Source organism: Catharus ustulatus, chromosome 6, assembly GCF_009819885.2.
Source record: "Catharus ustulatus isolate bCatUst1 chromosome 6, bCatUst1.pri.v2, whole genome shotgun sequence".
NCBI classification, from domain to species: domain Eukaryota; kingdom Metazoa; phylum Chordata; class Aves; order Passeriformes; family Turdidae; genus Catharus; species Catharus ustulatus.
In genome coordinates this window covers 32,005,803-32,032,645 of record NC_046226.1, presented here as the reverse complement: position 1 = coordinate 32,032,645, position 26,843 = coordinate 32,005,803, and the positions used below count along the sequence as shown (strand labels likewise).

At 38.7% G+C, this 26,843-nt stretch overlaps 1 protein-coding gene across 6 annotated transcripts in view; it reads left to right on the top strand.

Annotated features, from left to right (window-relative positions):
* FMN1 (formin 1) overlaps positions 1 to 26,843 on the top strand; it is a 178,523-nt gene that overhangs the window by 24,032 nt on the left and 127,648 nt on the right. For 3 of the 6 annotated variants that reach the window (XM_033062173.1, XM_033062176.2, XM_033062174.1), the window contains exon 3: positions 15,559 to 15,734. In XM_033062173.1, coding sequence (XP_032918064.1) covers positions 15,559 to 15,734 — 176 coding nt within the window. Of the gene's footprint in view, positions 1 to 15,558; positions 15,735 to 23,607; positions 25,087 to 26,843 lie in introns of those variants that run through there. The other 3 variants (XM_033062178.1, XM_033062177.1, XM_033062175.1) reach the window with 2 other exon arrangements.

Genomic DNA, 26,843 nt, shown 5'->3' with positions numbered 1-26,843 from the left:
TCTTTTGTTTAGTATAAATGGCAGTGTTGCATTTGAATGTTTTTCTTATATCATGAGGAAAAATGTCCTAATTTTGTTGCTTAGTTTTTCAGTCTTAACCCACGTTGAGAGTTTTCCTCCAATCTGTGGATTAGTGAGAGAGGCCATACCTAATTAGTACAAAGAGCCCTATTTCTCATCTCATCAGGCATTGAATATTTGTCAAGTCCTTTTCATCAGAGTGATTGGATAACATTTAAACTATTTCACCTTGCAACCAAAGCAAAAGGATTGTTTCCATTCTGTTCAGAATCTGGTTTCCAGTAAGAACTTTGAATTTTAAGGCTTTATTCGAAGGCTAGCAGAAAATGAGCTGTAGTTAGAAGCTATTTCAGATATCTAGGGTGACACTTTGCAAGAGATGTTTCTTTTGCTAAAGAGATACCTTTGAGATAGCTAAGTACAATGATAAGACTCTTTTGTAACTCCTCCAAAGTGAAATAATCTTTATCAAAAACAGGCAGAAGTCTGGGGGTTTTTAATGTAAATTAAATAAGTGAGAATTTTCCCCTCTCATCCTCCATGTATTTCTAATCATACAAATTTACTTTCTAGTCCTATTTTTCCCCCTCTGTGTAATTGTCTTTCACTTACAGTAATGTAGGTGCTTTGTATGAGAGGAGCCACACAGGGTGTGTTTGCATGGCATGTCTGGTTCACACTAGCCACCCACTGCTTTTCCAGTTTGGTCTATGAGACTCACTGGATGGATACTCACACAGTTCAAAGAGAAGCCTGAGCAATTCTTGCAGAGTTGCAGCTGCTAAGATATGTCTGCACAGTCTTCATACATCTGTCAAAATCCCCATGGCATGGCTGGTGTCACACAGCTTCTCTCACACCAGTGAGCTGCAGTCATTCCGCTCTTGTGGCACAGAGCAAGGACCTGAAGCTTTCCTCATGTGGGTTAGGTGTGACTACAGGCTCAAAGGGGATTCCAGGCTACAAACAAGGCTGTGCCATAGCCTGGGCTTGAGGCATTAATAATGTGGATGGTCAGTGAGACAGGGCATAAAAGGAGGTTCAATTAACCTTGTAAAGTAAGTTGCAGCTCTGTCATCAGAGGGTTGAATTCTCTTATGTGTAATGCATTGAAATTGATGTTAAATGTGCAAATGGAAATGACAGCTGAGTGTTCCAGCAGAATAAATGAAAGGTTTCTTGGAATTCAAGTTTGCTTTAGCAGCTTTGGCTGCTAAAAACAACATCTAATGACACTACTATTTAAATAGTCATGACTTTGAATAATCATAGAAATATTTCCACCCATCCTCTTGTACAGTAGCATGCTACTTTGCTTTCTTACTCAGCAGTCATCCTAAAAACACTCCCACAACCCCTTCATCATGTCTCCTTCATTTCCATTACTTTTCTCCTTCATCTGACTTACGCTCTCCTATCTGCACCATTTGAAACAAGCTCATACTTTGCTTGTTCACATGAAATGATCTCTGCCACCCTCTTCAATATGCTGGGCAATTACCTGTAAGATAATTTCTCAAATGAAAGGAAGGAATGCTGAATATTACTTCCTTATTGCACAAGATCTTCAGAATGGATGCAAAATTGTGCAGAATGGAAAAAGCACAGTTTTAGGTGCCCTAGGGGTGCCTGAGGCACAGACACAGAGCTGCAAAAATGACCTGGAATGATCCACACCTTTGTGGACTAAAGTAAATTAATTTTGACATCTAACATTCATTTTGGCAACTGAGTCCAAATAGTTGTATTGTAAATGATGTTTCAGCTTTTTATTGCAGCAATTCTTGTTAACTTCATCTAGCCAAGCTATTAAAAAATGGATAAACTCCTTCAGAAAAAAAGAATTATTTTTTAAAAATCCATTTGAATTTGGGTCTAGACACTCATCGTACATTTTGGTGCTTTATAGTCTTTGTTTATTGTTCTAAAAATTGAACTCTATTTAGTTCTGTATTCTTTCTCCTGGGAACTACCTGTATTTCTGAATTACATTTCTACTTAAGTATAATTTAGCCATTGTCTCTGCATCAGTACAGTAAGGCACTTCATTTGACTTTTAACCGTAAAACCTAACAGACTATGTTGGGATTTTCTGGAAACTGGTTTTATGGTCCTCAGTCCACAGATACAGCACCCTTTTTTTTTAATCCTACCATGAAAATTGATGAAGTGACACTAATTGTACTTCTTGGTGACAAAAGTATAAGGTTCAGGAGGATAAACTTTAGAGGTCTTTGGCCAGTGTGCAGAATTTGCATAACAGGTTTACTGTTAGAGCAGAACTATGAGCACAGGAATAAGAAGTTATGCTTTTCATTTGGTTCCTTTGGCATCTACATGTTGAAGATGAAAGAAGTTTAAAATAGGAAGTATGTCTTTCATATGAATCAGAAATATGAGCAATAGCATTTTGCTGTCACATTCCTGTCGTGGTGTGCTTCAGAATGGCGTGTGTTATCAGAGTGCCTTGAGAGAGACAACCACCCTTTTCAAGACCAGCACTGAGTGCAGGCTTAACTGAAAGCAAGACAGAGAGCATATGCTTATGATTGATTTAAATAGGAATGCTTTCCAAAACAAAATTATATGCTAGATGGCCAACACTTGCAAAGTTGTAATTTTATATTTAAAGTGAATGTAATAATACTGGCAGCCTTGAGGTTGCTGGGTTTCAGTAGTGACTGGTATTTATAGCTGTTTTCATTAGCAAGCCAGTGAAAAATTTCATGTGACAAAAATCCATTTGGCTAATGAGCCACCTTTTAATTAGGCTCTGAACTTTCAAAAGAATACAGCTTATTTTTTCCTCAGTAGTGTAATATAACTGCATAAAACACTTGCAAAAGTGAATTGAATGACAAAAATATGTTCTAGTGGATTAAGCAGACCACTTGTTAGGTACTTAGACATCTAAGGCTTTGTTTTGACAGACCAAACTGAGGCCAATAAAAAGGGCAAAGTTACATAATGAAGAGTGTTTTCTTTTGTTTTGTAATAGAACACTTTGAGTTCAAGAAAGCCTTGATAAAGCTGAGATGCTTGTGACTTCTGGTTGGTTATACAGTTATTTTAACACACTGTGTTACTGAACATGCATGTGTATCTTGCAGACATTATGCAAACAGCCACATACTGAAAAAAGTCTTTCCCAAAAAAAAGTACTTTAAAGAAAATTAAAAGCTGTCTCCAAATTTGACTAGTTTTAGCACGTAGATGTGTCAGAGTTGAGACTGTGAAAATTTGCTTGTCATTTTGGCAGATACTTGTTAAAATATGAATAAATACAGACTGGATTAAAAAGAAATGTAGGTGGTAACTAGTAAAGTTCTAGCTCTTTTTTTTTTTTTGCATAATTTCTGTTCTGCAATTTTTAGATTGCTATAATTAGCCAGTCCTATGCTGAATCACACTGTAAAGTAAAGGAAATGAGTGATGTTGAGAGGTAGCTGTTCTGAAGTAGCACATATCCTCATGATTTCTGAAACCTCCTCCATTGTGATGTTCGCCTTTCATTCCCCTCTTTATCCCAACAGTTAAACAAGTCCTAATCTTCATCCCTGGCTGTAAAATCAATGTTTGTGTGCCTGGGGATGCATATCATAACATCCAGCCTGATCTCCTGAGGGTCAGGAATGCTGCTCTAGCTAATGAATATCACATCATGATGTTTGGAGAGAAGTGCTGTGAAGAACTGTAGAAAGCATTTACTAAGTAGAAAAATGTGAACTTAAAGGAAATAAATAGGAAGCCATGCACAAAAACCCCCTACAATTTTACTTCATATATAAAATGCAGCTGGTCATTTCCTTCCACCAATGAGAGCTTTGAATCTCAACAGTCCCATGTAAATGAAAAACGAAATAACTTTTTAAATAAGCAAATTGGGAATTTTTAGAGAAGTAACCCCCAAAAACATTATTCCACTTTATGAGATCTAGTGCTCTCACACTTCAAATATCTTGCAGTCCCTTATTCTCTGTCTCAAAAAGTATATGGTAAAACTGGGTCATATTCATGAAAGGACAACAGTTTTGAAGTACAAAGAATTGTCTTTAACCTGGGAGAAAAACCCTAAAGATAACTGACACGATGTATGATACAGATTGTAAAACTGAGTGGCTGAAGAGATTGGATGGGACTGTATTTTTCTCTCTCTCTTTCCTGTATACCAGCTGAAGTGCACCAAAATGTTGACAGTGGAATGAATACGGTAAATGTACACCATCTTGTTTGAATGCAGAATTTTCAGTTTGCAACAGTTTTTAATAGTTAAAAAGAAGTCATTAATGGATGCCACTGTAATTTAGTCTTGAGCTCACATGCTATTAATGTAGAGTACATCTCAATACATGTTTACCAAAAAAAAAAAAAAATCAAGACGCCAGGAAAAGCATAAATGTAAAAGAGAAATAGTTTGAACCTTTAATTTATTCAAAGAAAGTTTAAACTACTTTAAGCAATCTATTACCACTTCCACACCCCCATGTTTTCACAAGTAACAGTACCTATATAGGTGGCATAATTTATTTTCAGATGTACTGCTCACCTCTCAGTTCTTTTGAAATCTGTGAAAGTAAGGAATATTCTACAGCACTGAAAATGGGAAGAACTGTCCAGTGGTTGTGGAGTAAATCTGACTTAAGATTTCCTAAGTACCAAGAAAAAGGATTAAAGTTTTTTTTTCAATTAATTAATTAAGGAAAAAGCTGATGGCTTGTTTTTTGTTTTAACTGATTTCTTGTCCAATGTCTAATACAGTGAGCTTGTGATTAGCTGAGGCAAGTAAAGATTTGAAACACAAAAAATAAAATAAAAGAGTGGATAATATTACAAAAAAAAAAAAAAAAGAAGATAAAGTAGGCCATTCAATATTGCCATTTAAGTTTAGGGGTAAGAAGAACACAAGGCAATGTCAGTGACACAGCTCAAATTCTTATACAAGTCATACTGGAACTGTGAAAAACACATCTCCATGGGTGTGGTTATAGTGCTTTCCCGAGGTTTTGGATGAATTGAAGCCCATTTATGAGTCAGTGAGCTACAGTAAAGACAAAACCTATTTAATTGAGAGTTCACTGTGAGTATATACAAAAATTGTATCCTGTACAGAATCTTTTTCTTTGGCAATAGGACTTGGACATTTGTGAAAACTCAGAAATTTTGCCAGATGGGTGATCAATTCCCTTTGTTCAGTCATTTCCCTAACACTATATAAGTCAGTATATGTCTGTCTGTGCCTATAAGATTACTTGGTAGCGCTCCAAAAATCACAATGATAGTATTCCATTAACAGAAGCATAGCAGGGCTTTGGAGTTTCTGTAAACCCATGATGCACTAAAACACATTCAGAGATAACTTGCATTAGAAAACAGTCAGCTGCATCCTTTGAAAATGTATGTGATGTCGACTGATTTCGGTTCAACATGACCCTGTCAATAGTGATACGGGGTGTGCTTAGCAAAGTGTGTTAGCTAAGGTAATTTTTTCTGTTTGCTACTGTCCTCATGCTGAGATATTGCCTCTCAGAATCTGACTATTGCAGAAAGGTCTTCACTGCTTGTTTTCTGTTCTTGTCTTAGTAAAGCAGAAAAAGTAGGTATCGGTTGCCACAGCACATGTGAAATAACATAGCTGTAGATCTTCGGGACATGAATTATCAAATAATTTTAGGTGTCAGACAGACTTCTTTATTTCTTTTATGTAAATATTAATGTGGCTGCTTTTGCAAAGAGGATGGGCATTCCTTAATGACTCAGAGCTGTGTCATCCTACAGTTGCAAAAATGCATTTTACTTGTCCTGGATGCAATTTTTTACTTAATTTAGAATCACAGAATTGGTTAGGTTGAAAAAAAAACACTGAGGTCATTGAGTCCAACCATTAACCCAGCACTGCCAAGTCCACCACTAAACCATGCCTGTAAGTGCCACATCTACACATTTTTTAAACCCTCCAGGGATGATGACTCAACCACTTTCTTGGGCAGCCTGTTCCAATGCTTAACAACCTTTTCAGTGAAGAACTTTTCCCTAATAACCAGAGTAAATCTTCCCTGGTGTAGCTCGTAGTCATTTCCTCTTGTCCTACTGCTGATTACTTGTGAGAACAAGCCCCACCCTGCTAGTACAGCCTTTCAGGGTGTTGTCAAGTGCAATAAGGTCTCCCCTGAGCCTCCTTTGTTTCCAGGCTAAACATCCCAATTCTCTCAGACAGTCCTGACAGGTCTTGTGCTCCAGACCCTTCCCCAGCTCTGCTGCCCTTCTCTGGACAGGCTCCAGCACCTCAGTGTCTGTCTCGTAGTGAGGGTCCCTATACTGAGCACAGAACTCTAGGTGCAGCATCAGTAATGTGGAGAACAGAGGAACAATCCCTTCCCTGCTCCTGCTGGCCACACTGTTGCTGATATAGCCCAGGATGCCTTTGGTCTTCTGGACCATCTGAGCTCATGCTGACTCACGTTCAGCTGCTGCCAACCATTAGGCCAAAATCCTTTTCTGCTGGTCAGCATTCCAGCCACTCTTCCCCCAGTCTGTAGAGCTGTCTGGGGTTGTTGTGCCCATGTGCAGGACCTGGCACTTGTCCTTGTTAAACCTCATACCCTTGGTCTCAGCCCAGTGATCCAGCCTGTCCAGATCCCTCTGCGGAGCCCTGTTACCCTTCATCTGATCAACACTCTTGCCCAACTTGGTGTTGCCTGTATGCACATGGTCCCCTCATCCAGGTTGTTGATAAATGTATTTAACAGGACTGGCTCCAATACTGAGCCCTGGAGAATATCACTCATCACTGGCCACCACCTTCCTTCATGGCTTCTCTGGGCACAGTCTATTACTTACCCAGCGATGAGTGCACCCATCCAAGCCATGGGCTGCCAGTTTTTCCAGGTGAATGCTGTGGGATACAGTGTCAAAGGCTTTCGTATAGCCCAGATTGATTCTGCACATTCACAGAATGTTACCACTCTCACTCAAGATAATGCATATGTTAAAGTAGTCTGGACAGCATTGGGAATGAGGTTAGAGGGAAAAGGAGACACTAGCTGTCAAATCCTGACTACGTCTCTTAGGTTCTGCTAGATTGGTCATAAAACAGGTGATCCTTTTGCTGCAAAGTCTTGAGTATTTTGTTTTTCAGAAATGTTAAGCAAGGTTGCTGCCCATTTTCCTGGTTTCCTGATTTTCAGTATATTTTTGCCTGTTGTTTGTCTTCCTGTTGGATAAAGGGCAGAAGAGTGCAATGTGATGTTATTCCAAGAGGAGAAGAAGGAAGAGCACAGGCTATGCAGGCCATGTGCATTCTTCTATTATCACAGTGCAGCCTTGCAGTGATGAATCATGGTCTAGTTATAAATAACATGCTCAGTGTTAATTAATTTTGTTGCTGTCGATAATGTCTCTGGTTATCTATACAGGCTGTTCTTTGATTGTTGCTTCTGACACTTCTGCATATTTCTATCTGTACTTCATTATATCAAATCTTAGTATTTGCACTAAAATATTTGTATAATGACATAAATGTAATGTAGAGGTGGCTGACCTAAGTGACCTCTACAAATAGATGCATTGATGTTAAAGCTTGTTTTAGGCAACTTTCAAAATTTTGAAGTGTAAGGTAAAAGATGTAGATTATTTAAAGTCAATCCTACTGTCATTCATTTCTTACTTACCTAATGCTCAAACCAAATCTTTTCTGTGGTGACTTTGCCTTTCTCATGGTTAAGAGTGAGAACCAGTATATAGGGAGAAATATTATAGAAAAAGCACATGAGAAAAGCAATGCTTTTCTATACAGTTCTTAATTTTCCTTATTGCATTAGATACGAATTTATAATCCTTTCAAAAACTGTTGCTTGCAAGGTCAAATCTTGCTAAACAAAATAAAGAATAAAAAATTCTCCACATTCTTTTAGCTAACTGTCTAATGCCACAGATGAGAGAACTAGTTGTAAAAAGTCACAGTGAAACACTCCCCATAACAGCAATTACAGGATTAGAAATGCTTCCATTTTTGGTAGTTGCTTTGAGTGTAATCTATAACAAGTATAGTATGTGCTCTGATTACAGAAATTACTTCAGGTAATAAAGTTGTAAACAGGTTTTGGAAAATTATCCTTATCTATTTTATTATCCCACAAGACACTTAGCATATGCTTACTAAAAAAACATATGTGAATTGTCAGGTATTTTAAAGTTTTCTGTTGTATTTATTTTTTGTATGTCCATAAAAGGCTCACTTGGGAAATGTTGTATAATTAATACATTCTGGTTGGATATTGAGCTAGATTACTTTGGATATGGCCCTCATCTGGAAGTTACTGTGAGCACTGTAGTTCTTTGGCATTAAAAATGAGCCTTTCACTAAAAGCTCCTGGCATTGCTGCTCAGAACCTTGGCCTGAACATTGATTGTGGCATTTGACTATGGACATGTGAAGTTTCTTTGGGAATAGTAAAAGATTAAGAATTTGCACTGAGGTGCCAATTGCTTCCTGTTTTATATCCTCTTGGGGTTTTTAGAGTCTTTGGCTCTTTTTTTATTGTGCCAGTTGTGAACACTTGGAGGGCATCTTGCTTGCATCTGAAAGCAAGAGTGGGCTGCCAAGTGACAAGGCAGGTCTTGCTCATTATTTGCTCAGTGTAAATAAACTCATTAAATTTGAGTATGTGCTAAAGCAGTAGGCTTGTATGGGGCCAAACTGGCTCAGCACCTTCCAGGTCTGTATCCTAATTCAGGAAACACATTCTGTACTTGTTACTAGAGTTCCTGTGCCTCGGGTTTCTCAGGAACATGTTGGATTATACAGCATTGAATCTTGAATATGGTTCTCTCACCTTTCTGCTGACAATCATGCCTTTTTCTTTGTTTTATTTGGTTTTGTTTGTTGGGGCTTTTTTTCTCCTCCTAATCTAAATTGTACTAGATCTTTTACACTAAGTAACAAGTATTCTTATTTTTTCTGTTAGGGCTTGCTGTCTTATGGACTGGAGATTTTTGTCTAGAATGAATAGACTGAAGTGAAGGAAAAAAAGCAGTATAAAGTATATAAATTACTGTAAATTTAAACCCTTAATAAATAAAAAAAATTATAAATCATTCAGAGTCAACAGACTAAATGAAATGTTACTTTTATACAAACCATTTAAATTTATATAAGGAATTTATAGAATTTGATAGATGTTGCGAATTTTATTAGGTTTATATTGATTCTGAAGTATTTTTGAAAAGCATTGAGTTGTTTCGCGTGCTTTTGCAGGTGATATATTCTGCTTTGAGAAGTTGCAAAAACTTTTTTTACAAGACAATAAATATTTTTAATTTCCTTCATATCCCTAAGTTTGGTGATTGCTCAGTCAGACTTTCTAGGCCAGAGAGCTTTCTTTTCACCGGTTTTTGCTGTTATTTTCTTTCAGTGATAGATGTTCATGTCAAGCTATGTACAGTTTTTCACCTCCTGCAGGAAGATATTCTTCAATTTCACACTTCAGAATAAAACACTGATTTTTATTGTCTAGCAAGGGAGGGAGGTCTTAATTTTACTTGGTGATAGATTTTTTCTGTTAGTAATTGTATGGAGTTAAAGCCACTTGCACACTTTTTCTCCATTAATAGCTGTACTAAGTTGTATTTACTATTTGCAAGGAGAAAGAGGACACAGAAAAAGACAATAAATGGTTGATTGTTTTGGATATTGGTACTTAAGGAGCTTCTAGCTTTCTCAGCATTACAAGGACCTGAAATGGCACTGGAGGGTGTTGCTGCTCCAGGGCTTTGTTCCCACACTCACCACTTAGAGAGATTTGATTTAAGGACTGTGCCATTCAGGCTTCTTTATTAGAGCAGTATAGCAAGTAGCAGGCTTAACAATTGCTTTTTAAAATCCACAATTTGTCATCATGCAAAAAGAATTTCTAAATGTACTGTGGGAACAGGTAGTTTTCAGCAAGGATTTTGCTAAATTGCTTATACTATGAATTGCCCATGCTACAATACAGATTAAATAAAACTATATAAATTAGGGGGAAAGATGATATATGTCTTCATTCCCAAAGACAGCATTTAGTGTCATTTTCCAATTTCTCTAACCTTGTACTGTGAGTTTTCTTCATGTAAAAAGGATTTATTCATCTACCTAGCACACTATGTTTACTTTTCTGCACAGACAACTATATACTTCTTGCATTCTATCCAATAAACCGGAAAGAATTGCATTGATGCTGAGATTTCAGTCTTCTCTTGGGTCTCTACCAGAGTAAACAGGTTTCTTCTGTTTGCTTCTTTCCCATTAAGGAAATCTGTGAAATTAAAAGGGAGGGAGGAGGACTCCCTCTAGGTTTTAAAATCCTCTTTCTTCTTCTCTTATCTTTCTCCCTACTTATTCATATTTCTTAAACTTCATAGTAGAATTCAACTCCAGAAAATCTAATCCTATTGTCCTCTGTGTCAGCTACGTACACAGGAACACTGAGTGCGTAACTTAAATGTTTATACAGAATTAATGTCTTTATATACTAACAGATATGAGATACCACAGATGGCATGTGGATGGAAATGTGCAATATCATCTAACCACAGAATCTGAAATCTACTTCCAGTGCTATTTTAATTTGAGATTTAATACATTGGTGTCTGTAATAACAAAAATAAGAGAGACATTTTAAAGAGGAAAAATCAGAAAGCTTTTACTGCTTAGAAAGGGAAAGGTCAGACCAGAGGGATGGATCATGAAATTTGAGGTTCTCACTGCAAAACAAAAAACAATTTGGTAGGATCTGCATATTTTGGATGTCTACAATTTAAAAAAATATATTGACTTAATTTACCTTCATGTTCCACCAATGCTTTCAATAACAATGGTCAGACCTCATCTATTTGAACAAGGAAGTGTACCAAAGACTCTGTAACATGCTGTGATTTACTGACTTAAGATCTTGCAACAGCTAAATCCCTACAGTAATAACATTCTCTTAAGTCAGTAATACTGTAAATCCTCTAAATGTAGTTCTGATGTTTAGAGTGTTCATTTCTACTGTCAAAATGGTGCCTTTAAATAGGCAGCTTCTGAGTTAGACTTTCAGTTTTGTGGCTAACTTGCTGAAAAACCTACTTACTTATTTATTTTGTTTGTTAGTGGATTTTTCCCTAAAATTTAAGACCCTCAAAACTTTGAAGGTCCACAAAATATGGCATTCTGAGACTCATTCCCAAATGATGTACAAATATTTAAATTTTATTTACCTTCTTTGCACTTCTTCCAAGAGGCAAACAGTGAATACAAGTATTAGCACAAGGTGTTCTTCATTCATGCATAAGAGCTTATCAACTAGGCAACAGAATCACATTACATAGGAATCAACATACAAAAAAGAATAAGCATTATATTTTTGTCCTATGGGGTATAGTAAAGCAATCTAGAAAGAATGGAGAGTGATGGACATACTAACGTACAGTGGTGAGGAAACATAGCTAAAAGCAATCAGTGTAAGCATTGGCCTTAGAGTTAAATGAGTTGTGGTTAAGCAAACCATGTACTGAAGGAAATGGATATCATGACATCCTAATCCCTTAAACTAGCAGAAAAACAACAACAAAAACAACAAAAAAATCCCACAAAAAAACCCCAAAACGAACAAAAAAACAACCTTAAGAAGCTGATTCCTTTCCTCCCAAGTTCTTTTTTCCCAGACAGCTGAGAGAGCACGAACAGGTTTTCTATAGAGAGACTGCCCATAGAAACTGTTCCATAGAATTGTGTATTCCACAATGGTGACTTAACAGAAATGTATTACATATATCTAATATGCCTGTTTGCTAATTTAAGAATTTGTGTTTAAAAGACTTTGTGTGACAAGAATGGTAGTTTATACATAAAAAAGTTAGATGCAATTACCATATAATTATGTATTTTTAGCGTAGGACTAGAGGGTTTAGGAAATCCTGCATGTACTAATTATTGCTACAGTCTGATGATGTGACCCTGTCTGTACCCCTGAGGTTTGAGTGTCTCATCTGTCTTACCTGTGACAATATAAGAGTTTTTTTCTTACATTAAAAAAGTTGTTTCCTTACACTCACAAAGTCTGCATGGTAAAACTTGCCAAAGAAGCCTTAAGTATTCAGTCTTCCCTTATTTACACTGCTCTGTCTTCCATTCCCTTGGGACAATAGATGGCAGCAGATCTGTATTTGGGCAGTCTTCTTCGTACATTCAATGCACACAGGAGGTACTCCTAAGTGGTATAAACTGTAAACCTGGAAGACAGTTTGAATAGCAAATGAATTTTCTTGAAAGCCTTCTTTATTTTCAGCAGGAAAAAAATTATGTCGATTCATTTAAGCTGGTTAAAGGATAAACATATGCATTTTAAAATTTGCTAAATTTAGCCTGTGATTCAATGATATATACATATGTTTGCATATACATGCATAAAATATATATGACCTTTTTTAAAATGTACAATCAGATTAGGTTGCCAGTTTGAAAAAAAAAAAAGTTTCCTGGGTAAGTGTAAGTAGCAGCAAAATCTTTCTGTCAGAGCTGACAGAATGGTGAACTCCGGGGAAAAATATGGCCAAACATTTAAGAATTTGCTTAAAATAGAATACTTAGAGAGGTGGTTAAAGATCTCCTTTCATACTCCACTGGGTTGGATGCGTCCCTTACCATAGAAGTGGTTGTATGCTAATGGTGAGTGCAGGTGAGAACTGGTTCAGGGAGGAATGCAATCATCAGCTACTGGGATAAATGCATAGATAACAGAACATTAAGCAATAATTACACAGAGGCTAACAGACTTTGGAGGAGTCTGCCAACAGCAAAAAATACCAGAAATTAATATAATGGTGCATAAAATTAAATTTGGACAGAAATGGAATCTCTGCAGCTGAGGGAGGTATTCATTTTTCTAGAGGTCCAGAAAGCAGCATTTGGCAGGCTGACTGTTCTTAGCTGGGCCACAGTTAGTTATGGGAAATACCAACTGCTGCAAGAAGGAATTCTGATTGTAGCCTCTTGCTACAGCTCTGTATCACTTAATGAATCAATGGAAATGATCAGAGTAAGCATATTAAGGGTAAAAATCACTGCTGCAAAGGAATTTGCTCTTTAGCAGTAGCTAACATAGAACAGACACCTCGAACAACACAGCTAAAAATAATTGATCCAAAATGACTGCAAACTTTGAAGTATTAGAGGTAATGCTGAGCAGGGTGGGCATCCAGTGAACTGGTAATAACAAGGATAAAATGAATTCCCAAAGGGCATTGAGTTAAAAATGGTAGTATTTCCTGGGTTTCACTATGAACATTTGCATTTTAATGCTGTTTTAATTTTTTAATGAAAGCATATATGATTTTTATAGGTTATATGACAGGATTCCAGTTTTTTTGTGACAAAAAATTACTAGATACCCACAAAAACTGTAGCACTGTTCTATGACAGAAATCAGAAGCATCAAAACCTGTCATGACAGGTTTGTTAACTTGAAACAAATAATGTCCAATTACCTTAAAAATGGTGATTTTTACTTTTCCCCCTCCACTCACCTGGAACTTCCTTTGTATTTTCCACATCATAATCATGTAAATGGGGGAGGCTAGAGGTAACTAGGCTAATTATATGGTGCAACACAAACGAGGTCAAAATTCAGCCAATGCGTTTTATTCAGGTTATTATAGGCATAATATTTGTATTCAATATTAAAAGCGTAATATTTGTATTTCTGATCATAAAGCTTTCTAAATATTGAAATGACTTAATGAGTGGTAGACTTAATTTTCTTCACTGTGGCTGGGACAGGGCTGTGTTTTGAATACATGGTTGCTGCCTGGTATTTGATTGCTGGCTGTGGTTAAACCACAACACTTACATAATGGCATAAGGGCCAACACAACGAATATTGTATCAAATGTGTAAAGATATATAGAAGACCAAAGTCAGAAAGCAATTCTCTCTTTAGACCTCTGATCTAAAGGGATAGCACAACTAGATCTCAGAATGTCTTAAAATGTGCTGTCTAATGTTGGACTATTTTGGTACAGTTTAATATTATGTGCAGAGCATAATTTCAAAATGTAATACTCTTTTGCAGAAATGCTGTATTTTGATAGGATCTCACTCAGATTTCTTCTGAATAAGATGAAAGATGAGTTTATTCACACAATAATGACTGACTTGTACTTTGGATAATTGGTCATTTTATCAAGATTTATACTTTACTATGCTTATTGATACAGTGTAAATCTTAAATTATTTTGGGAGTGTAAGCTACCAGAAAGTTTGAAAATCAGGCTATATTTAAACAAACACTCTTACAGATTCTGATGCTAGTGCCTCTTTTTTAAAGTTAGGGAAAAAAAATTTTAAAAATTACAAAATTATGAGTGCCATTAATAGAATCAGAGAAGGGCCTGGATTGAACAGGATTCATAAACACCATCTAGTTTCAACTTCCATGTCATGGACAAGGATGTCTTTCACTAGACCAGGTTCTCAGAACTCCATCAAACCTGGCCTTAAACTCTTCCAGGACTGCTTTTATAATGCTAAGCTATGATATGCAGCAGCCAGTAATTGTGCTAATATCTGAAGTAATTCCAGTAAAATGTTCCAAGATGGGTGTGTCTGTGTACATGAAAGAGTATATATATGAGGATATATGTATATATCCTGTAGAATATAAAAAGAGGTGCTATGTGTCTTATGTCAGACAGTACACTTTCAGAGAACACACTAAATTCATGGAATTAATCGGTTTTCTCCTTAGTAAAGTGGAGATTGTCATGCAGAAACAGACATTTTGGAGGGATCTAATAAACCAGCAATGCTGTGAACAGCGGGGAGAGTGTAGAGTGGTTGCAATGCATGACATGCAGGAATACACCTATGGCTGTCAGGTTTTGTTCTTACCTCTCCATTAAATCCATGGGTGTTTGTACCAAAATCATTCCAAAAGCAGGCTGATACTATGTTTTAAGGTTACTGGAGAAAGGTAAAATCTTCAGTATCATTTCTGATGGAAAGATTCTGCTTTTTATGCACTGGGTCTAAGGGAGTAAGGTGGATTGTGGATTGGCACAGTCTACACTAAGGCTGTGTTTAACCAATGTCAAACAGTTACTCTAATCAGTTTAGGGAGCTTCCTTGATGTAGTTTTATACTTCACACCCATCTCTGAAATGTGTGTGTATAACAAGCTCATTTAGGATGACCAGATTAAGAGTGCCTTGGCAGAGGTGAAAACTCAAGCCTCTTACAGAGGGTCTGTGTCTGTACATGGGGGAAAGACAAGCAGCCCTTTTTTCTTTTTGTTTTTTTTTGCTAGATCAGACCCATAAAATTTAAGGACAAAAAGATTTTTTCAGAGTTAAGGTTGGTACTCCCTTTATACTGTTCTGTTATGCTTTAAACAAACAGGAGAACTGGAAGTGCTTGTGTTGGTAGTGTGTGCCAGAGTTTCAAAAAGATGCAGAACTTTCTGTATGCAATGATTATGTGCAGATGCATAAAATTATTTAATTTCATTTCCTTTGGGCTCCCAGCAGAGTCTGCTTTAAAGGATGACTTCACTGAACGGCTGACTAGTTTGGATGTGGCAAACAGGGATGAAGATACGTGGGTTCTGGATTGCAGACTGGGACACTCAAACTCATTTCCTCATTCAAGTGAGAAAGAGAAGATCAACAGAAGTGTATTGCATCTGAGCCTGGAACTGAATGTGAGTAGGACTGTAATTATGCTATATTGGATTTCAACAACCATTTATTATATACTATTACATTTTTGGTATGCATTTATTTCGGGTCAGTCTAAAAGCATGTTCCAAAATATCTGACAAACTGCAAAGTTTTGGATGGGATACAGCTTTCCAGATGGTCTGTGAGCCCATATGTCTTTGTGCAGCTGAGAGCAATACATATGGAAAATTTTTGAAATTATATAAATAGATTAAGATACATGATGTGCCATTTCTAAAATCTTGATGGGTATTTAGTTTAAATTAGTTGCTTCCTGGAAATGCATTGCAGGAGCAAGCTGTGTGCTTGTGTGTGTGCTCACATGCATGTGTGCAACCCAAGTACTGGGAGCCATGCTTCTGCTTCGCAGAGTTTTGGAGAAGCTGAACTAGCACTGGAGTCAGACTGGACATGATTTTGACAGGAAAAGTTTCTAAACTTCCTCTGGTATGAAACAATGAAGCTTCAGAGGGCAACCTGAGTTCATCATAACGTCAGACCAGCTTAAGGTAGCTGGAAATACTTACGTGCTCCCAGGGTGAGCAGTAAGCACCCAACAGAGACACGTTTTGGCAGTAGTTTTCAGATTGGAAGGAAAGGGAACAGAACGTAGAAGAGGAGGAAAGAAACATGGGAAGGATTGAATTGTTGAAATAAATTGCTTTAAAGACTAGATTGCATAATACAGTTTTGCAAGGAAACAGAAGACAAATTTGTGTAAGAGTGACATCTATTGGTGGAAATAAAAGAATTGACTTAGAAGAAAATTTAAAATGCTTTTTAATGCTTACAACCACTGTTGCTATTCTCTTGAGCTTATTATAAAATTTCTTGTCCTTTCTTTTCTTAAAATAATTATTTAGAATAGTTTTGTACCCGTGTGAAGGTACAGGTTTATCCTTGTAATTGTTGAGATGTAAACAAATATTTGAACTGAGAGGAACTGTGACAAAGCTGCTATCACTGCTAGAAGTATATGCTACAACAGGAAGTATATAATCCTTGAGGATTGCATTATGAAAAAATGGAATAATTTCAGTTTTTTGTAGTTAAAAAGGAAGAGTATTTATTCCATTATTTTTAAAATACTCAGAACAAAAGTCTTAATTTGTATTAAAAAATGGGGGCTCAACATGGGCTGATGGACTGCTAAGGATCCACCAAGACACTTTATTCTGCAGGTCACCCCCTGTGACTCTCTTTAGGACAGAATTCTGGTTTGAATTACAGAGCCCTTATACGTCCAAGATTATTTTTCTTCTTCAAGATGAGTCTGTGGAATTGAAGGAGGAGCTGCCAAAAGAACAGAAGTGAGAAGGCTGCTGCAGCAGTTGCTGCCATCAGAATCTGTTTGGACTGCAACCCTGCTAGAAGAAGCCTATAAGAAAGATAGTGGCCAAAACCAGACTACATGAGTTGCCCTGGTGACAACAGCCCTTGGGTGTTCCCTTCCTCTTCAGGGTGGGATGTCACACCCAGATATTGTCTTCCCTGTGCAGTCATCAGACTGGACAGCAAGACAATTGTGGTAAAAAAGGAGCCAGTGTCTGGAGAGCAATTCTGAAGCTAAGATCATGTTCCCAGGAAATAGCATCTAAAATGGACCAATTTATTTATTCACTATTGCACTACACCCAGTCATGTTATTTATGGCCTTTTTCTGCTTTTAGAAGAAAAGCCTGACTGATCAAAAGTTTGGCACTATTGTTTTAAAATGCACTTATATTCATAATAATAACAATATGAAAAAACTACTTATTGAAAAGCTCTGCTTGCTCTGGATTAGGAACACCCTACCATTAATACATAATTGTGTATGTGCATATAAAGATACACTAGTGTTTGCTTATGGAATTATAGAATCATAGAATTGTTTGGGTTGGAACGGACATTATAAATCACCTAATTACAACTGCCCTGCCATGGGCAGGGACACCTGTCACTAGAGCAGGTTGCACAGGGCCCCATCCGACTTGACCTTGAACACTTCCAGGGATGGGGCATCCAGATCTTAGCTGAGCAGCCTGTTCCAGTTCAGCCTGTTCACCACCATCACAAGCAAAAAATTTTTTCCTAATATCTAATCTAAACCAAGTCTTTTTCAGTTTTAAGCTATTGTCCCTTGTCCTAGCAATACAGGCCCTTGTAAATGTCTCTCTACAGTTTTCTTGTAAAAGGTGCTGAAAGGTGCTGTAAGGCCTCCCCAGAGCCTTCTCTTCTCCAGGGTGAACAACCCCAACTCTCCAGCCTGTCCTCACAGGAGAGGTGCTCCAGCCCTCTGATCATATTCATGGCCTCCTCTGGAGTCACTCCAGCAGGTCCCTGTCCTTCCTGTGCTGGCACCCAGAGCTGTACACAGCCCTGCAGGCGGGGTCTGACAGAGAAGAGCAGAGCAGAGGGGCAGAATCCCCTCCCTGTCCTGTTGCCCACGCTGCTCTGGATGCAGCCCAGGACACGCTTGGCTCTCTGGGCTGGGGGTTCCCATGGCTGGCTCATGTCCAGCCTCTCAGCCAACAGCACCCCCAAGTCCTTCTGGGCAGGGCTGCTCTCCATCTGTCCATCCCCAGCCTGTGCTGATACCGGGGGTTGCCCTACCCTGGCACGTTTGACCTCATAATATCCCCATTGGCCCCGTTCTGCTTGTCCATTTTGTTATTGAAAAGCTGTTTCTATGTTTCTGTGAGTTGGAAGAAGGTAGATAATGCAGATTAGAGAGAGAGTGAATGAATTCTACGCTGACAGGACTTTTAAATGCACAATCTACACCAGAAGCATGAAAAAAGATCCTGCATTTTAAACCTTAGGCAGGGAGAAGATACAGAGATATGGAAGGTAATGAAACAAAATAGAAATGAAACTCCACCCTATTTTTAGACGGCTTTTCATCTCAGATAAAAAAAGCATAAAAATGAGATGTGAAAATGCAGCTAAAATTGCAATTAATAGTTAGTAATTACTTTAAAAATTGTGGTAAATGAATGTAACTATGTGGATTTTATTTTACAAAGCTTTTTGTATAAGCTTTAAACTACTATATCATATTGTAGATAGGGAGCAAAAGGCCTGTAGAAATGAAGATGAAAAGAGAGTAACCTAGAAAAGGAAAAGGATTAAAAATTAATCTCTATTCTTTGTACCATTAAGTGCCAGCCTTTGTGGCTTAATGTACAAAGATCTTACTTAGCTTACTTATACAGTTTACAGTGATCTTCTGTTCCCTGTCTTTGTTATTTGTGTGTCTGCTCATATTAACCAGATCAGTCAATACATCGTTCTAGAATTTCAGTCTCAGATCTACCATTGCTTTTTCGTATGATAGGTTGTACAGGTTAATATTCCATACATTTTTATACTGTATACAATATGCACTCCTGCAAAATAGTAAACTGAGTTTTTAACGTGCTTTCTGATTTTGTTACTGTATAGCTATCACAGTGCTTTTTCAAAATTCTCTAAAGTAGTCCATTTCTCAACATCAATCAGAATTTAGATGAAAACATTAAAAACCACTTTGTATTTATACAGCTGGATTTATACAGACCCCTACACCAGTGTGTCTGATGTCCACACATTCTGTTAACATCGTGTATTGCTGAATTCTGAAAAGAATTATCAAGTCTATGTTTCTGTTGCTACATCAAAAATTAATTACTTAAATTTAAAGCATTTATGTTGGTGATACCCAGTTCCTCAAAACTCAGGAAAGCTGTCCAAGTGAGGCAACAAGGCTGATAATAATGATGGAAATCAAGGCCTTATAGGTTTTCTTCTATCTTCCCTGCCTCTATTTTAGAGTATTTAATGGGTTAAAATACTAAGTCTAAAATGAGGTAATCAGCAGGAGAGACAAGCAGGAGAGCAGGGGAATGTTAAGACCATTATCAATCTGCACAGTAAAGGTTAGGCTGAGGATAGGGCAGAGGGCAGACTGTGTCAGCTGAACCTCAGATCAGTTCACACCACCTGAGCTACAAACAGAGCCTGTTGCTTCTTGTGGCTCTTCTGAAGCCTGACACAATTGGTACATATTTGATCCATGATTATTTTCTAGGAGTTATGCAAACTTTTCTACATTTGGGGTTCTTAATTTTGAAAAAACAGTAGAATATTGTTTTCAGTTTAGCAACCTTGCTGTTTTGTAGAATGTCTTTCTGTCCTGTTCATATTTATCTAGTTTGTTGCTACAATGATCTGAAAAGGCAATCTGAATAGATATGGGGTCAGGAAGTGTTAAGCCCTCCCATATGATAGTGGTAGAAATTAGATGACCTTATTCTGGCCTAATGTGTGTTGTCTTCAACGCCAGTTTTAAAACCTACTTCAGGTGAGCTTTTAGACACCTCAAGAACAGAACTGGAGTGAGTTGTGGGTGTGACTTCTGTCTGTGATGAAATGTAGGTCAAAAAGGGTGTGGATTGTTAAATGTGCTTTAAACTGTAAGGGATGGTTATCCTTTTGTATAATTAGTGCATTGACTGCCTTGAAAGTTGCTATGACAGGTTTTAAGGGCTTTTCTGAGGCACCAGAGAGTTGTCAGTTTTATTAAGTAAAGAGGCTTGTAACATAATCATAACTGATTTTTTTCTAAAGATTTTGAAGTTGTTCCTTTAAATGCAGTGTTACAGCCTGTTCAGAGAGACTTTCCTTATGAGAGAGATCCACCCAGCATTAAAACACTTCTGCCAACAAACTGGCTCCATCTCATTTTACATCACAGTGATGACCTCTTTTTTATATCAAAATATTAAGGGCACATACTAAGGTATGTATTTTACCCAGAAACACTCTATTGATTAAGTAACCAATATGTATTTCCTAATCAGCTATTCAGTCCCTCAAAGGACTCTCCACTGGGCTGATCATCAGAATGCAGGAAGCAGATCTCTACAAAAGCCATATTTTGGGCTGCAAGTTTATGGACTGTGGTGAATTTCAGAGACTGGCTGACTCATTCATGACAATGACTGAGTTTTTGGTCATTTCTCTGGGCATATATGGAGAGATGAGTTCCTTGTTCATCCTAGAGCTCAAAAAGCTTGAAAGTTTCTCCACACTTCCTAGAGATTACTACAAAAAGATTACTACATATAAAGCAGTGTTTTCTGCAGGCTTGTGAGATTACCTCTGGTTTTATAGGGTATACATCTGCTTCTGGAGTTTTAATTAGTCACTGTTCAACTCTGTGATTCCCAGTACCTCAATATATTGTAAAACCTTAGCTTTACACTAAAAGCACCATCCTTTTCACTTCTAATTTGATCTTGGACTCCTATATTTCATTGGGATTTTGTTTAGACCTACAGGATGAGATTCCTGTTTCAAGTCCACTTATAAACTAAACTTTTCATAACTCACTTAAAATCTTAAATAGTTAAATAGTAGCTGTAATCACTAACCTTCTATTCATAGGATTATTACAGCTTGGTGAGCCTTTTTTATTACAGAGAAGTTTTATTCTAAATGTGGGTTATTGTTAATATAAACAGATGAATAAATATTTTGGCATAATCTGAATCAGTATGTTCAGTTTAAAAGGTATCATGAAGTTATTCATAGAGGCATATTTTTGTTAGTGACTAACAAAACTATTCTTGAAAATACGATTTAATGTTTATCCATCAGAAGTTAATCAAACTCCAAATAAATACGCACATAAATAAATAAGCAAGGCATAACCATACAATTTATTGAAACAATGAACAATTAATCATGTAATTGAACATAAAATCAGATGTGCATTTAAATGTAGAAAACTTTGGTTCAGTATTGTCACTTTGCCCCATTTATTTTGCCATAAAATGTAATTTAGAAATGCTTTAGATTTGCCTTCAAGAAATTTTGTCTTGGGGGAAGCCACCAGCACTGAGGTAGCTTCTTTCCATCTGCTTTATAAATCCTGGTATTTTAAGAATAGGTTGGCATAGGGAATGATAAGGATTCTGTCTCTTTCTTTATGTAGAGCGTTGTTTTGTGATATTAATCTATATGAAGCCTGGAAACCAGGGGAGCCGTGACCTGTCAGTTGCTTCTGACCTTGGCACCTGATGATTAAGCGTAGCGGAGAAGCAAGTCCAGAGCTTGCTAAGGAAATGCCAGGCAGCAGGGCAGAAGGCATTTCTCCATGTTAAATCACAGATAAAGATGGGAATGATTCCAATGCCCTTTGTCTATAGGTATGCACGCAACCCTGTAATTGAAAAGGTGTCTGTAAGCTTCATCTAAGCCCTTAGTATTACAATCTGATTTTCAAGAACTTTGTTCCTGCAGGAGATACCAATGGCTTTCGCTTTTGCTGTTGATAAACAATTGGATTTTGTACAGTCTACATTTTAAAACATTAAACCGAAAGTTAAATGTGTTGGGATACTTTACTGTTGCTTGTTGGTTGTAATACTCAGCATTTTAGAAATGATTTTTGGTAATCACGTACAGCAGTGTGATCTGCAGCTGCTTTCCCTGTGAAGAACAGCTTTCCTCATGTTGCTTGCTTAAGATTACTCATCACAGCTAAACGGCTGACTGTAGAATGACCCTTAAACTTGGGTAAAATTTTAAAAAAAGTAGCAAAAGTGGAGACTCGTGATGGAAAGCTGCACCAAATGTTACTGACTTTCTGAATGTCAATAGTGCTTAAGAGTATTTTGTACTTTATCTGTATTGATAAAAAAATATGTAGTATCGCTGGCAGTTTCTGTCAACATTGAGTTAGACAGTTTTGTAGATTTCAGGTGTTCTTGTTAATTTCAACTAAACAAATCTCACACATGTAGCAGTACGGTCTGTGAAAATCATCACAGAATATGCCTGCAGAGATTGTTCTGCTTCGGAACCATCCCAGGTGGTGCCGGGCACATGGACAAAGCTGTCCGATTTCTACACAGTTAATTTGTCCCTCCTGGGCGCTGGCCGCTGTCCCGCCACCCTGCGCTCCCGGCCGCCGGGCGCGGCCGCAGTCTGTGATAAGTACCTGTGTGCACCTCTCCGCAGGAGCCGTGCAGGGCAAGGACAGTGGTAATATGAAACCAGTCTCGTTGGTTTTTGTTCGTGGCCCTGGAGGCTGAAATCTGCATTCCAGATGAAACCTCCAGCAAATCGGAAGGGAGTCTCTTTTTTTCCTACTTTGCTCTGCTTCAAGGGCGCTCACCCGAGTTGGCTCTGCCCGGCCGGGCACGGGGAGCTCTGCAAGGGCTTCAAGAGAGGGCACGGGAAGCTTCGGAGTCGTTAGCTCGGGTTTCCATCTGACGTGTTTTGGTGATTATGGATTTACAAAAGAAGTTCTTTATCCTAGTGGAAAGACTGTGCAAAGGAATCCGTCAGGAATTTTCTGCTGAAAACCACCCAGCGCTGGCGCACCGGGACAAGGAAGTAGGGAGCAGCGGCGGCGCGCTCGGCCCGGCGGGGCGGCTGCTGTGGCTGCTGTAGCTGCTGTAGCTGCTGTAGCTGCTGTAGCTGCCGTGGGTGCTGTGGGTGCTGTAGGTGCCGTGGGTGCTGTGGCTGCTCTAGCTGTTGTTGCTGAGCGCTGCGGGCTCGGCGCGCCGGGATTCGGTGGCGCGCAGCCCGTCGGGGCGCGGGGCCCCGGAGGGACCATTGGCCGAGGCTTCAGCCGAGGTTAGTGCTGTGACAAACCCCTGTTGTGCGGGGGAACGAGTTCCAGACGCTGCCGAGAACTTTGTTTTACGGCGGGTGGTTGTGCCGCTCCCTCGGGCGGAGCGGGGCCCCCGACGGCCGGGGCGGAAGGAGCGGCGGGCGGCCCGGCCGGGAGCGGGGAGGCCGGCGGCCTGCTCGGGCCGGGCCGGGCCGGGCCGGGCCGGGCCGGGCCAGGCCGGGCCGCCTGTTGAGCGCCGGCAGCCAGCCCCGCCGGCAGCCTGAATGCGCGCAGTGAGTGTTGGCTCCGCGGCAGCAGCACTGCTGGAAGCGAACCTACTCTCTACTGCACGCAACATGGAAGAACGTAATGGGATACCTGACTGCAGTGAGCTTGTAGACCTGAAGAACACAACAGAAAGCGACCCTGACCCACTCACTACATTTTCTGTAAAAACACTATTTGGATTTACAAGTAAGCTTGAATCTGCAGCTCCCGAAGAAGAAACAGTGCTTAAAGCATTTCAGCCTTTGCACAGCAATATAAATACTCAGGCTAACACCTGGCATGAGAGGAATGATAATGGATGTAAAGAGGACTCAGAAAATCTGCACAGCGTGGATGGTACCAGTGGCCAGGCTGACACAATGTCTGGCAGGCAAGCAGGCCTGGAGCTGGACTTAGCTGACCAAAAGGAATTACTTCTTCAGCATCTGAGGTTTGTTCAGACTTCTTTGTCTGAATCGGACAATGATGACAAGGATGCTATTCTTGTGCAAGGTACTTTGGTTCATACAACAAGTGACACAGAATCGGACACGGAGAATAAGGACCTAGACACCGATGACAACAATGCAAGCAAATATGGGCTAAAAAATGCTGCTTTGTGTGCTGAGGCCTTGGACAATAGCAACCAAAAGAAGGAAGAGTCAGAATCAGAAGGGCACAGCAACAGTGTTGACACTGTGGATACAGATGACATTGAGTTACACCCACCATTCTCTAACCAGCTCCCAAAAGAGCTGGACAGTATTCTGCAGTATGACTCCAGTGGAAAAGACAAAATGTTAATGGATGAGCAATTCAGTCGTTTGCTTGCTACAGGGGAATGCCCTCAAGAACTTTCAGATGAAGAACAAAGACCTTCCGTTGATAATATATCACTCCAAAAAACAGCACTGGCTGAGAAGACTTTCCAACTGCCTGCTTTCTTTAGTGGACTACGTGTGAGGAAAAAGGGACTAACCACAGAAGATGGGGAAACTGTTACAGAAATTAAACCAAGGGAGAACGATTTAGCTCTGCTTAAATTACGACAGCCTGTTAAGAAATCCAGTATTGCATCAGGTTTGACCATTAAAAAAAAATCATCTGAACCTAAAGGAAATCCCACTTTCCTAGAACAACTCTCACACTTGTTAAACATAGAGGTCTCCAAGAATGAAGATAGAACTGAGGACTCTGGTGAGGGATCTGGGGAGACTGAGGACAGTGATGAAGCTCAAGAGAACAAAGCCTCCAGCAAAAGAGAACCACGATTTCCCTCTGAGGAGATAAAATCAAGCCCTGCTGAATCTGCACTGGATGCCTTTAAAGCCTTATTCACGCGACCTCCCAAGAAAGAAACAACTGCAGATACTTCAGAGCTGGAAGCCCTAAAACGCAAAATGAGAAATGAAAAAGAGTCCTTGAAAGCAGTATTTGAAAGGTCAAAATCAAAACCTGGGGATGGACCATCAGACAAGTCTGTAGGTTGAATTACTTTTTCTTCCTAGGATCTGGAAGTAGAAGGGTTAAAAAGATAATTTCTTGTTTAAATATTATTGGTTGGGACTTAAGATCAAAGTATCAGAATTGCTCTTCTTTTGGCAATCTCAAATTTTTGATTCCTGGCTGAGGAAATCTTTGGGCTAATTTGTCAGAATTTTTGATCATCGGCAGTTGAAGCAGAATTCAGCCACAACTGATGGTGACAGTAAAAGCCTCTCGATTAGAAGTGGGAACTTAAAAATCAGTTTCTGACTATAAATAACAGTTCTCCGTATGTTAATTATGGCTTTAAATCAGTTTGATGCTGCAGATATTTACTGTAATATTATTTAACAGTTCATCAATCTCACTCTGTTTTCTTTCATTGAGTATTTTATTTTTAATAGTAATATTTCATTTTACCTGTAGGAATAATTTTATGATGAGAGTTGTTACAAGAAGTTGTGGATGATTTTCAGCTCAATTTGCTCAAGACATAGAACAGGAAGGTTTTTTGTCTTGTTTGCATGCATATATCTGGCTTTTCAAATATTGATAAGCATTTAATCTTATCCAGGTGTAACTAAGTGATTTCAATTAGACAACTCGTTTTTGATTAATATAAGTGCTTGCAAGGTTAATGCTCTTAGGCATATAGAGATGTAGTTAGTATATTAAAAAAAATCAATGAAAAGTTTTCATGCAATCATAAATGACTTTTAATGTGATTTGAACTCTTTAATTAAATGAGTAACCTTTGGGTTGGCATTCCCCCAGCCCAGAATTCTTGCAGCCACGTCTTTGGCAGACGTAATCAGCCCAGGGGATGATTGTTGGCTGAAGGGGGAATTACATGAAGGATTCCATTTTCAGGATTGGACCTTAAATCTGAAGCTACTTTAATTAATTTTCTGTGTTGGTTATACTGTCTTTAAAACTTTTATTCTTTCATAATATAAAAAAAATGTATGTAAAAAATCCTGGCCAACACTTGGGCAGACTGATAATACCAGTTTGTAGTAAATTACCTGTGGGGAGGAGAAAACAGGTATTCATTGGCTGTGGAATGTACAGCAAGTGCAGTATGTGTGTGCCCTTCCCATTCCTGGCTTGCTCCTTCCTGCTTACACAGCGGCTGTGCTGGCGTCAGCCTTCGTGTGGCTCACAGCAAACCTATTTGGGAAGCTGTCATCACACACAGGGAGGGAGGAGGCACAGGAGTCAGCAGGAGTGGCTTTTATAAAGGTCTGCTTAATGTCCGGTCTAGTGCAAATCTGTATTTTCTCAGGGCAAAGCTGGAGTCCAAGTGTCTAATCTTTCTTTCCCTTGCTCCTGTGGGTCATTTATGGGGCTGTTTTCATATAGGGTTTCTCTGTTGTTGCAGTTGTGTTACGTGATTACTTGTAGTAGTAGTAGTAGTAGTATATTGTAAATCAGATTACAGAACTATTGGAGATACAATAAAAACACCCAGAAAGTCCCACTAGAAGAATGCTTGTCTAGTGGGTCATTCCCCCTCCACCCCCTTCCCCATTTAAAGTTATTTTAGCGTTCCAGTTGACAGTGCAGTCCCATTAACAGCTGCAGCATTACTTTGATGTGGCAGTATTACCTGGTATGTGGACTGAGCAATCTGCTGGGGGTGGGGCAGGAATTTCATAAACTGACTCTGCTTCCAGAAAATTACATTGTCAAATGGTGTCTTAGGTGAATTGCTCCAATGTTTACTTGTCAGAGGAGCATGCTCTGGGATATT